Source organism: Pipistrellus kuhlii, unplaced genomic scaffold (assembly GCF_014108245.1).
Source record: "Pipistrellus kuhlii isolate mPipKuh1 unplaced genomic scaffold, mPipKuh1.p scaffold_m20_p_8, whole genome shotgun sequence".
Lineage (NCBI taxonomy): Eukaryota > Metazoa > Chordata > Mammalia > Chiroptera > Vespertilionidae > Pipistrellus > Pipistrellus kuhlii.
Window position 1 is genome coordinate 61,572,612 of NW_023425584.1, and position 13,563 is coordinate 61,586,174.

The window sequence follows — 13,563 nt, forward strand, 5'->3', positions numbered from 1 at the left end:
GGTTTTAGCTATAAGGTCAACGGACAATGGAGGGTTCATTTTCTTTCCAACTGTCCCTTACTGGATGCATCTCCCTCACACACCTCCCAACATGAAAAAGTGACCGAAGGACAGACTTCAGGCATTTCTGGATCCTCTGGGCAAATACCACTGAATATCCCCCAGACTCATAATTGTTTCTTTAAATCTGATTTTTAGTCAACCCGCTTTCAACCCCACACACGGACCTCTCTGCACAGCCTGTCTGTGGACCGGACACAGACGCAGGGGCACCGGCTGGTGATGCAACAGGCCCAGCTACGGCTGGGCACGCGCCCACCAGCCAACCGTGTTACCGATTTCAGCAGCATCGCCATCTGCACACAGCAGTGTGTGTACAATTATTTAAGTATTTTACCTTACTTTTTATAGCAATGGGTAGGAAGTAGAAAGGTGAACGTGCTGATACTAGTGATTAAAAAAAAATAATAATAATAACTTAGGTGTCAGAATCCAATAAAATTAAGATGAAGATGAAAAGGAGTGAGTCTTGCATCTCAGGTGGACGTTCACTGGAATTAAACCAGTCAATTGTGGGTACAGCTCTGAAGAAAAACATGGAAGAATCTATTTAAAAATGCTAGAAGCCAATGCTGAGAAGATTATGTCTAAAGGGGAAAGCGGAATTAAGAACTAGAAAAAAAATCTCTTGGGGAATGGAATTTCGCTAACAAATGGTGTGTTTGTTGTTCTGTGGTTGGTCTGTAAGAAGAGATACCTGTACTAGTTAATTGACTTTGTATAAATTACATAAGGTCTCCAGGCGTTAATACATGGACCCGTGAGGCGGCCTTGTAATTAGACCTAGCTTGGGTGTGCTGCCTTTCCTGTGCCGGGAGCACCACATTAGCTCAGAAATGGCAGCTACTGTTGTGATTCGTGAGACGGGGAAGTTCGAGACGGCCTGCCTTACTCATCTCTGTGCTGCCGGCACTGGGCTCGGCAGACAGAGATAACAAATCCCCCGTGAGTGTTTCACCAGTGAGAAAACATGCTGTGCCTCCATCCCTTAGAACAACGAGCAATGGATCAAAGGGCCTCAGTGTCTGAGATGCTGGAGTCCTTTTCTGTTGCTATGACGGTGTTGGCCACATCCTACTGCTCATCCTGAGGTCTGCAACTCCTGCCAATTCCAAAGGCTCTCCTTCTTCCTCTCAAACTGCCAGGATGGCAGGCCCATCCCTTCACTTCCAGAGGCCTTCCCTGATCCTGTCGACTACAGTAAATTCTGGACTATAATGAATTAATTATACATCGGCTCATCTGACATCATTTACATTTTATTTACTTTTTTAAACATATTTTTGTTGATTTCTGAGAGGAAGGGAGAGGGAGAGATAGAAAGGTAGAAACATCAATGATGAGAGAGAATTATTAATCGGCTACCTCCTGCATGCCCCCTACTGGAGACTGAGACCATAACCTGCCCGGAATCAAACCATGACCTCCTGGTTGACATGTTGACCTTCAACCACTGTCGATCTTCAACCACTGGGACATACCGGCAAGGCTAATGTTGTATCTTTTAACCGTGTGTGTGTGTGTGTGTGTGTGTGTGTGTAAGTAAAATAAAAAAATAGGGTATAACACATTTTTAGAATGTAATCTGTTTATAAGTTGGCTATAGTCTATATTTGGCTTTTAATTACCTGGGCACCCTGTGACATCTTACAGCTAAACACCTCTCAGCCAGCACAGAGGGTCAGGGATTATGAGTCACTCGTTTAAAAGCTCCCCTGCCACTGTACAGAAGATACCCGACTAAGAGCTTCATCCTCCTCCCCTGCAAAAATTATAATAGTTACAAAAACCCTCACTACTAATAATAGACTAATGTCTGAATCAGATAGATGTAATAACAGTTTGTTCCTAAGATTAGCTATTTAACATTTTAACAGTTCCTTGTGAAATGTATGAGACAATATGCTCATAACTTCATTTGGCATAGAAGATTAAAAATGATCAAATCGTAGAAAAAGCTTTCATTTTCTACTGTAGTGGGGGCATTTATTACCTATAAACCCACGCCATGAAAAGCATGGTTTCCTCCCTACCAGGCTACACACTATTGCTGCGATACTGCTCAAAGTCTTGGGAAATACCTCAAATTTCAAAAAGAATACCCATGATTAAGGAGAAATGCAGAGGGTACCTGCTCCTGAGAGTTTTTTTCCACTTAAACCCAACATTTTAAATGCAAAATATTTCTGCCAACCTGCCAGGGGCTTTGAGACCTAGACATCTCCTGGGATGACAGATATGTCTGTTCATAATTCGTTTTTCATTAAGTGAAATTGGCACAGTAGACTACCATTTAATAAACCTTCGTCTTGAATAACATGCAAGCTTTCTCCTGGAATCCCAGGATGAAATCATTAAATGTGTATTAATTTTTGTATATTCATGCTCTCTTGTGACCTTCCCCCTTTACGGGCCTGACAGTGCACCTCCAGCTAAGAGCGACTGGCCATTTCGTGCATGGTAAAAATGTTAACCCACAAGGGGTGAGACTCAGCTCTGTGTCTTTTCCACTAATTAACTTTCCGAAGATCAGGAAAATCCGCTTTTTTCCCCTGTTAAGAAATAAATTTAGAGGCCCAGCCAGTGTGGCTCTGTGATCCTATGAACCAGGAGGTCACAGTTCAATCCCTGGTCAGGGCAACATGTCCAAGTTGCAGGCTCGATCCCCAGTGTGGGGTATATAGGAGTCAGGCGATCAACGATTCTCTCTCATTATTGATGTTTCTATCTCTCCCTCTCCCTTCCTCTCTCTGTAATAAATAAAAAAAACATTAAAAAAAAAAGACAAAAAGAAATCAAGTATGAATTTTTCCATGCAAAGCAGCCACCTGAAATGGGAATACCAACTGGTTGTTCAAGTGGGAAGGGGGGAAAGAGGGTCCTCTCCGGGGGTGAGAGGGCAGGGTGATTATAGTACTTGACTCCAATCAAAACACCCAAGTGTGCTGGGACCGGTTTGGCTCAGTGGATAGAGCGTCAGCCTTCGGACTCAAGGGTCCCAGGTTCGATTCCTGTCAAGGGCATGTACCTTGGTTGCGGACACATCCCTAGTGGGGGGTGTGCAGGAGGCAGCTGGTCAATGTTTCTCTTTCATCGACATTTCTAACTCTCTATCCCTCTCAATTCCTCTCTATGTAAAATCAATAAAAAACAAACAAACAAAAAAAAACCACCCAAGTGCTACCAGAATCCCAGGGAAAACCCATGTTGGTAAGTTAACTGAATTTCACCATCTCCCCAGATGGATTAATGCAACTCACCCTCTCAATCCAAACACTTGTACTGTCAAGGAAACTATAATGTACTGGGAACATTAAAAAACAAAACAAAACAAAAAAAAACACCCTAGTACTTTAATCTTTAACCAGACATATTTAAAAAAAAATTATTTTACTTATTTTTTAATCTTTTGCTGTTAATCCTCATCCAAGGATAGTTTTTCCACTGATGTTTAGAGAGAGTGAAACATTGCTTGCCTTCCATATGCATCCCGATCGAACCTGCACACTAGGTATGTGTGCCCTGACTGGAATCGAACTGGCGACCTTTTTGGTGCATGGGATGACGCTCCAATTAATGGAGCCACCTAGCCAGGGCATAGCCAGGACATTATTAACTTCTATGTAAAAACAAGAGCATGCTTAACTCGATAAAACCTTTTCAGAATTCTAAATCAAGCTAGGTAATAACTGCATTTATTTATATCCCATCTTGTTTCAAAGTCAGTTTTCAATGACTTATAAAATGTATCAAGACAAACATAAAAGAAGAAAAATGGGGCAAAAGGAAAGTGAAAACAGTAAAACTAGACGGAGCCAAGTTTGACTAATAACGTGGTGAGGTCCCAGTAAGAGAAGGGTACCAATTTGGCTCTAAGCACTCTAGCAGAGGGAAATGGAATCTTTACAACATATATAACATCCACAACCTAAGAATAAACCAGCTGCTTAGAAGCCTCACTATTCCTGGTACGAAGAGTAGAGAAAACTGAATGACAAAATGAACCAGGCCCTCCATGGCATTCTTAGAGCAAACCAGTGGCACATGTCACAGGCCGATCTTGAAACAGTCGAAGAGGTCCATAACCAGATCAATAACAGTCACCCTTCTCTCTCTACATTCTAGGTTCTACCTCTCTGAAGCAGGTACTGTTAGTCTCCTTTTGCAGGTAAGAACACTGAGGCTAAAGAGGCCACGTAACTTTTCTTGCTCATAAAACAGTAAGTAGCTCAACTGGGCTTCCAACCCCGGCCTGTGCCCTGGCCACTGGGCAACACCATTTCTCTGAAAGCATCACCACCAGCTGATATTGGGCAAAGCAATTTACAAGGGTGGGGCTCACTAGGGACATCTGATTTAGTGATCTTTTTTGTCCTCATTCAACTCCGCACTGGCAGAAAGTCTGAAAGTATAAGCCAAGGCATTGGCCGGGGTGAGAGATGTCTCCTTGCCATTCAATTGCCTGTAATTTCTGGAAACAGGGATTTAACAACTGTGTTTCTGCTACCTGAGGTTGTACTTGCTTGTATCGTCTCAGGAGTGATCTTCGTCTTGGTGTCTCTCTCCCTTGGCTGCCCTCATTCTTCCTATTAATTTCCCCCGTTAAGGATGTTTTAAAGCAATTAGTGTTTAGATTCTGTCTGCAGGATGCTATGCTTGCAGAAAGAAAATCAAATGTAATGTAAGGGCTCTTCCAAGGCAGCAGGGATCTCTGGGCAGCCATGGCTATGGTTATACCGTAGAAGACAAGAAACGAAAAGGTGAATCGTACATGCAGGCATTTAAAATCGACGTGTCACATGACTCAAGAAAACCATTTAGCCAGCTTCCTCAGGATTTCTATTAATGTGTTTTTGTAAGAAGTTAAGCAAGTTCTAGAAACTCAAAAGAATGAAGGTGAAGCCTTCAGGAAATCAGGATGAACCATGATGAAAATTAAGAGGATTTTAAGGAGTCCTAATAGTTTCAGGCCACTGATCCTCACTGTTAAGAATTTGGACAGAGTGCAGGCAAGAGATTCTATTTTGTGTGTGTGTGTGTGTGTGTGTGTGTGTGTGTGAGATTAACAGAGATAACAGATAAAACATAAGAGCCACACCCCACCTATCGATAGCATGTGTCATGTAAACTGCAGGTGCTCGGAGGTGGAGTGTGCCAGGTTAACGTAACTAATCCCTGAGAGAGAAACAGATGGGAGAGACTATACTCACCCCAAGTGCAGCTGTGTAGGGGACATCGGATGGGAATGTGAACGAAGGGCCAGTTGTCACTGGGCTGCTTGGGGGCGGGGTCACAATTAACCCGGTGGTGCTTATATGAACCTGCAAAGGAAAAAAAAAGTTAATAACAAGGCTATATTTAAAACATTTATTTTTTCATTGATTTCAGAGAGGGAGAGAGAGATAGAAACATCAATGATGAGAGGGGATCATTGGTCGGCTGCCTCCTGCACGCTCCCAGCTGGGGATCAAGCCTGCAACCCTATCATGTGCCCTGACCAGGAATCCGGTTCATATAGGCCAAAGCTCAACCACTGAGCAAAAGGCTATATTTAATACAATAGATTATTCCAGCTAAACCTTGGGAAAGCAAATAACAATTTAAAAAATAAAATCTGTATTTTTTTTTTTTTTTTGGAAGGCAGAAACCCTTTCAGTTTTTTCAACCCAAATTTACTGCTTACCTAATTTGTATGAAGCCACTAGGAAATCACATGATCAACACTGGCCACTGCCATGTTTTACATACAGAACTCAACTACGGCTGCCTTTCACAGGAACATGCTCCCTCACCGGGGATGCTACCGCCAACCCAACTGGCTTTTCAGACGGTCAGGCCTTAGGTCCACCAGCCTCCTGGCAATTCCCCTCAAGATCCTATCGGGTTGGGTTGTGGCTGAATACTCACCTGCCTATCAATATGTTAAATTTATGTGAAAGGCCTAAGCTCTTCTGCTATTTTCAGAATCGTTTTCATGATTTCTACCTTTCAGTGGGGACACATAATGAAAATGCAGCTTCCTATAGACATGCCTACAGCAGACAATCCCTGAGAAAACCTTTATGGGAATGATGTCAAGTCAAATACCCAGTTTTCACAGTGTCTTATCCATGATACCACCTCAGGTTAATTTACTAGAAAGGAGTGGAGTGATTCAGGTCAGTTCATTGCCTGCGTTTGTTTACTGGATCACGTTCAGTCAAGTTGCACACAGGTCTGACTGCAGAATGCAACACTGTGACTGGCTGGTGCAGACTTGGGGACGGGGGCTCCTGCAGAAACTAGGTTTTGCCTTCACGACTGAACCAGTTAACCACAATATTTTGAATTTAATTAAAAAAGATCTGCAGCTTCATCCATAGACGCGTATGGCGTACAACTGGTTAAAGAAATGTTCTTGGCTGCTGGTACCTTGTCTTCCCCTGGAAACAATGCTGTACCAAACACGCCAGACCTTTTGTAATAAAAATTTAATCCCAAACATACTTTCGTCAATTCCCATAAATTAAAAGAGAGATTATCAGGACAAAGAAAAGCTCCGTGATTAGTTAGTTCCCAGAGGGCCTGCAGGAACATTCAGTGTCCCACTGGGTTGGCCCCGGCCGAGGCCGGGAGAATCAGCATCCCAGCATTGAATTATTTTCACCAATAAATCTGTACATGGCACCCATGTCCTTTGAAAACCACCTCGATGCCTGTCAGCTCAGATTCTGGTTGACCGAAGCAGATTCAAGGGGTGCCGCTAACAGGAGTTTCTCTTCAAACCCTCACTTTCTCTCTTCTGTGAATCAAAGTCTATTTCAAATCAATTTGTAATGGGAAGCACAGTGGTTTTTCATTCTTCGAATAAAACCTCGCGGCCTGCTGCCACTTCATCCAATAAATCTTTTTATATGCACACTCCCAGGGCTTCTGCAAGTGGGCGCCACACAGAAGATGGGAGTCTTTCTTAGGAAATGCAATGACGCTCGCTTCAAAGTGCGCGCCAGTATCCAGGACAGCTGAAAACCCGCCGAAAATACAGCTTCCTGGGCCTGACCCTACCAATATCTAAAAAGGACCTCACGATGAACTGACGTTTCTGTAAAAGCCCCAGATTGGGAGTCAGAATAATTAGCTGCTAATAAACTCATGATCTAGGACACGGAAGGCACTTCGGGTCTCTGGACCCCGTGACGAGCTGGACAGAGGTTCCCTAAGGCAGTGTTTCCCAACCTTCTCTCATGATGAGAATCACCTGGTGGAGTTGTTAAAACACAGATTCCCGGATCCCAACTAAGAAGTGCTAAACTAGAATTTTTGGGAACATATAGGTAAAATTGTATACTTAACTAGTGCTCTAAGACAGATTTTATATACAGAGCACTAAGTTAGGTAGGCAATTTTACCTATATGTTCTCAAAAATTCTAGTTTAGCACTTCTTAGTTGGGATTCAGGGATCTGAGTTTTAACAACTCCACCAGGTGATTCTCATCATGAGAGAAGGTTGGGAAACACTGCCCTAAGGTCTCTGGCAGCAACCGTAGGAGTGAAGCACCGAATTCGAGAGACTCTTGCCAGCCTCCATTCAACATCCTAGCACTGGAGCAAAGGAAGAGGGAATGGTCCCCAAAGAATGACTGAAAGCAGGAGAAAAGTGGCTGAGGGTGTGCGTGTCCTGCCTCGGGACAACCTGACTGGACGCTGTCCTCATTCTTTGCTCAGGGAACCTCAGATCAGTCTCTCTACTGGAAAGGGCTCTGCAGAGAGGAAAGAGGTGGGGAGAGCAAAAGGAAACAAACGGGTGAATTTTCTTGCCTCCCCCCGGAGCCACTGGCAACATATTGGTAGACATGCCACAAAAACTCTCCCTCTCGTGAATCACTCCTCCAGCTGGCAGAGGCCAAAAAGTACCCTGGGTGTGGCCAGAGGAGCAGACACAATGTCTGGGTTGCTTGTGGCATCGCATGTTTTTACAGGTGTCAGTCACGGACATCTGTGCACATCTGTTCTGAGGACCCACCTGGACAGCGGGGCCCATACACAATCTGTCAGCTCACATACTGGGAAGGGCAGCCTTCACTCCTTAGCCGCCGAGTAAAATAGGAAGTGAGCCCTTTGCTCCTTTCTTCAGTTCACTGTCCATCCTGTTGCCTGGAATTTGGAATTTGCCATCCAGAAACAGGAGGACAAGGACCTACCATGTGGTGAAAAGGTGAGCTAGAAACCCCCATCGCTCCAGCACTGAATTTGGGTGAGATCACAACACTCACTTCTTTAGGCCTCTTACTTTGAATTTTTAAATAAATGAAACCAAACCTAATTAAGGAAAAGGAAGACAGACGTATCAGGCCAATGGAAGGAGACATATTTGGCCATGGGCCTCAGTCAGCTCTATTGTTGAGGTCCCTTTCTGGGGAGAAGAGAAGGAGAGGGCTATTGTAAATGGCCTCCCGCGCCTCTCTCCCATCTCCACTCATCTCCCCGGCAGGAGAGCGTTTGCTGGTCCCACGGGCTACCTGTACTCATCGCTCTGTTGTGGATTGTGGTTCCCTCCCATGTACACGGCACCCAGACAGGACTGTTTTCTGTAAACCTAGGCGGGAGGAACCAGGCAGGCGGCACTTCAAACACCTCCCATCCTCTTCCAGACATAACTTCGCCCCAGGCCACATGCTACCACTGGAAACAGGAGGGACTGGAACGAGGGAAGAGGAGTGGGGAATGGCTGAAGGGGAAACTGCTTTCAGGGAACAGAGAACCAGCCTTGTGTCCTAGGCTGCTCAAACCAAAACAACAGCCGCTCCCCCTTTATCATCAGCATGAAGGGAGCTCACACCCGACTGCCATGTTCGCTAGCAAACACTTAAACGCTGTGTTATCTTCCTTTCTCTTCTAATTTCCTCTATTGCCAGGATTACTGTCTATTCTTTTAAAGCAATCCCCATGGTGAGCTGCCATTATACTTAGCAAACACTTATCTTTTATTTCAAGAAAACATCGCTGTGAAAATGTTGCTTGGTCACACAATAAAAAAAACACACTCAAATGATCCTGTTTTCTATTAGTGAATGGCCACCTTGACTAGCCTCCTCCCTCAGAACCTCATTCAAAATCTTCCATTTGGAATCCCTCCAGAGGAACCTCAGTTGGTACTAGGTGCTCTGATTTGGTCTGTTTTTTAGACAGCTAGTTAGTACATGTAAAATAGCACGTAGCTCTCTACCCATTGTTCAAGTGACTCATTCATTCAACAAGTAGTTTATTGCGTGCTTATTGTATGTCTGCCTTTTGGAACGTATCAGTGAACAAAACAAAGACCTCTGCCCTCATCACCTCATGTTCTAGTCCTTTGTGTGTGTGTGTGTGTGTGTGTCCTATTTCCCTCATAAGATCAAAAGTTTCATGGCCCTACTACCTAAAACACAACAAAACACAATTCCATTCAGAGAATGAAAGCACTTATCTCATAACCTACAGTGTGAATCTAAAGGAGCAAGGTCAAATAAATGAGTCTGAGAGAAAATAATTTTTAGTAGTATTATCAAGGAATACCAAAAAGTGTTGTAAATATTTAGTCTGTGGTCCAAAACAGATACTTATTAAACTGTGTAGGTTTCTTGAGGATAAGGACTATATGTTTGTTGGCTTTTTTTGAATTTTAATTTATTTATTTTGAGAGAGCGAGAGAGACATTGATTATTCCAGTTATTATGCATTCATTGGTTGAACTTTGGTGTATTGGGATGATGCTCTAACTGACCAGGGCTGCTGGCTTCTTTCTCCTTCTTCCCTTCCTCCCTTCCTTCCTTCCTTTCCTCTCTCCCTTCCTTTCTCTTCCTCTCATCCCTCCCTCCCTTCCTCTTCCTCTCCCTCTCCCCCCCCCCCTCTTCTTTCTCCTTTTTCCCTTTAAGGAAAGACAATTTATTTTTATGTGTGTGTTTTTTTTTTGTTTTTTTAAATCACAGCTATAAATACTATGGAGTAGAATATAAAATATGCGTACATTTTATAAATAAAACATGAGACTTTAAAGACATTTGTCCCACTTGTGGCAGGCTACTTTGTCCAGGCTCTGTGGACTTTGGTTGAAAAGAATACAGCTATCATCTAACTGGATGACTACAGCAGGGCAGAGCGGTGCTCATGCTGCAGTCCAGAATTAAGCCTAAAACGAGAAAGTCCTGCATCTTATTTTGTTTGATACACGGAGTTCCACGAAGAGTCTACAATAAGGCACCCAGCAAAGGTTTGTCAAATGATTAAACCAATATTCCCATCATCTTGAGCCTTTTTATTAACACAAGAATAATATGTCGCTACTTTTTTTTAGACAGTCCAAAGTCTTGATGAATTAATGAGCTTTTAAAAAAAATGCTAGGCCAATTTCTACCTTAAATGTTTCTTTATGTCCTTTTCTAGAACTCTAAGAATACCAAATACCAAAATAAGTTACACAGATGTAGGCAACTGCAAACTTCTTGAGTTTCAACCACAGCATCTTCAGTTTGGATAGAGATAAACGTTTTGGTTGGCAAGAATTCCCAAAGCAGCTTTCTGTAAAACTGAGTGCTTAGTGAGACTGAGAAGTATTATTTAATTTATCTTATAATTTCAGATCTTTCCTTTGAAAATGCCTGTGTCGCTCTGGGTGGAATATGCTCAAATCATGTCTCCCTTCTCCATTTTTCCACCGGCAAAACCAGAAAGGCTTTGCTCCCCAAGAAAGCTACCACCTTCCGAAGGCTACACCACACAAAATTTCCTGGCTGGTGAGCACACTGGTTCGTGACTGGATCACTCTGTGGCCGACCCCTTCTCCCGCCTTCTGGGTGACCTACCTGAGAGGGGGCGCTGCAGGAGAGCCCGGACAGCTCGCTGATGCGCGCGGCGGCCGTGGGGTTGCTGGAGCTGATGAGGACAGGGGGGCTGATCTCCATGGAGTGGCGGTTCTGGGACGCCTGGGAGGACTTGTTGGCCATGGTGAGGGACGTGAAGGAGTGCCGCTTTTTGGTGTTTTTCTTGGTGTCGGAGTGCTTTGAGGCAGTGCTGCCCTGAGCTGCTGCCGAGGGGCCTTCTCCAGCATCAGCTCCTGGCCCAGGAGGCTTATCCCACTCTATCAGCTGCTTAGCGGCTGAGTTAAACTGCAAACCAACAAATTAGTTCCGGTTAGGCAATTCTCAAGGACTCACTGACATTTATTTTCAACATGCTTTTTAAAAATCCTCACCCGAGGATACATTTATTGATTTGAGAGGGAGAGGGAGAGGGAGAAATACTGATATGAGAGAGAAACATCAATTGGTCGCTTCCCATACGTGACCCAACCAAAAATCAAACCTGAAAGCTAGGTATGTGCCCTGACCTGGAATTAAACCCAAAGTCTTTTGATGTTCAGGATGATGCTCCAACCATCTGAGCCACCAGGCCAGGGTTCTTTTCAACACATTTTCATCTAAAATTTAACATCACCACTTTGAAGTTTGCATATGCAAGTGGGTATATATTTTTTCCATGTGAGATATTTTTTTCTCTCTCAATACTGGGATGCTAAATCAAGAAGAAATGGTTCGGCCCTAACCGGTTTGGCTCAGTAGATAGAGAGTAAGTCTGTGGACTGAAAGATCCCAAGTTTAATTCTGGTCAAGGGCATGTACTTTGGTTGTGGGCACATCCCCAGTAGGAGGTGTGCATGAGGCAGCCGATTGATGTTTCTCTCATCAATGTTTCTAACTCTATCCTTCTCTCTTCCTCTCTGTAAAAAAGTCAATAAAAAAAAAAATATATATATATATATATATATATATATATATATTTTTTTTTTTTTTAAAGAAGAAGAAACGGTTCAATGCAAGACTGACAAGGTTAAGAAATATTTTTTTCCCAAAAATCTTCAGAATTTTTAAAATTGCCATGAATAAATAAAGACTTATTTTAGCTCACTGATGAAATTTAGAGAAGAGCAATTAGAAAGGGTATAGTTGTCCAACTGATGACTCTATTGCCCAGCAATGGCTGGGGGTTTGCTGGAAGCACAACTGAACATCCAAAGGGGCAGCTTTTGGGCTTGGTGGAAATGAGCGAGACAATGAAGAGTGAAACCAGAGATGTTAACTCATCTACTTTCAAATAAATTCGGGGGAGCCTCACAAAATGGTTGGTAAAAACTCCTGATATGTATTTTTTTTCACATCATCGTGTCAATTATTAAATTTTAAACCGTAAGAGGGTAAAACATGAGATTCACATCCTGTTGGCGAGCTACCTCGCTGCATTTGACAAGTTGCCTGGGTGTGAAGGAAGTAATGGCCCAACAGGAGGAAAGCTGCACGCGGGGCAGATAACACCAGTGAGAAAGGAGGGAACTGGAGGGTTTTGTTTTCCCTGAGGTAAAATATGTCCCGGGAAAGCTCCAGTGAAAACAAGCTGCATTTAACTTACCTAGATAATAGAATAATGGGAAAACACTGCGTATAATTTAACTCTCATGAAACACGGAGATACAAAATAGACTTTTTAAAGGTCATTTAGGTAATAGGAAAAGTAACACAGCCTTTCCCACCTCCGCACTGCCTGCTCAGCACTTCACAAATGCCTTTAGGTTAACCAGCATCACCAAATGCTACTTTTCACCCACCTAACTGGCGAGGACCATGTCTTTTCATCCTGTTGATGCGAATGTCCTACCAGCCGGTCAGCATTTAATTAACAGTGAACTTGCTCTGGCGCAAGTGGCTGCTCACAAAGCTGTGTTAACTGCAGCTCAACACGCCGTGCTTCTATAGACGATTGCAAATTGATGAACAGTTTGTCCCTGGGTTCCCCCAAGGACACGAATTCACCAGGCCTGTCTGATCTGTAAGTAATAGGGCACATCTTTTTCAAACATAAGCAGACCTTTCCTTCACTTATAGGACTTCTTCCATGTGACAGCCTGGAACAGCAGGCAGGAATGCCATGGTACCATCTCTCAATGCCGGGGGCCCCACGGCAAGAGAAAGAAGCCACGTCTCATGGTGCTACGTGTTTAGGGATGAAGAAGTGAGGTACGTTTGAAGGGTAGTCTTACAACAGCAGTGCGATGGCATTCGACCAGGAGATCCAGAATTTACCAGTCCCACCTTAGTTTAGCCACCTCGCCTTCTGGGTGGTCTCCGAGACAATCAAATACCTCAAGGGAGCAATGTAATGTCTTATTTTTGTGGTAGGGATTGCCCAAACCTTGGTGTGGAGTGCTAATAAACCTCAGCAAGCCATGTGGTGGTTGGGCCCTCATTCCTACACAAGGAGGAGTCTGAAATCAAAGCAAGACATAAGAGCTACTCCATTCCCCTCATCCCAAACTCATCACCCCAAAGAGATGGCCAGCCACCCGGCAATGCCAGAGGACAGAGTCGGAGAAAGCCTTCTTCCAGTGTAAGCTCATTTGGTCCCTAAGGCATGAATCCTCAAAAGCATGACCTCACCAGTGTGCTAACCCCCACTCATCAGCTCAGCAGCACTTCTGTTGCACTGGAATAGAA

General features: G+C 43.7%; 1 protein-coding gene across 5 annotated transcripts in view; it reads right to left on the minus strand.

Annotated features, from left to right (window-relative positions):
• The window catches only part of SH3RF1 (SH3 domain containing ring finger 1), a 162,870-nt gene that overhangs the window by 29,971 nt on the left and 119,336 nt on the right, over positions 1 to 13,563 (minus strand). For all 5 annotated transcript variants that reach the window (XM_036425401.2, XM_036425404.2, XM_036425398.2 and 2 more), the window contains 2 exons: positions 10,882 to 11,184; positions 5,271 to 5,381 (listed from right to left, as the gene is read on the minus strand). In XM_036425401.2, the coding sequence (XP_036281294.1) occupies positions 5,271 to 5,381; positions 10,882 to 11,184 (414 nt within the window). The remainder of the gene's footprint in view (positions 1 to 5,270; positions 5,382 to 10,881; positions 11,185 to 13,563) is intronic.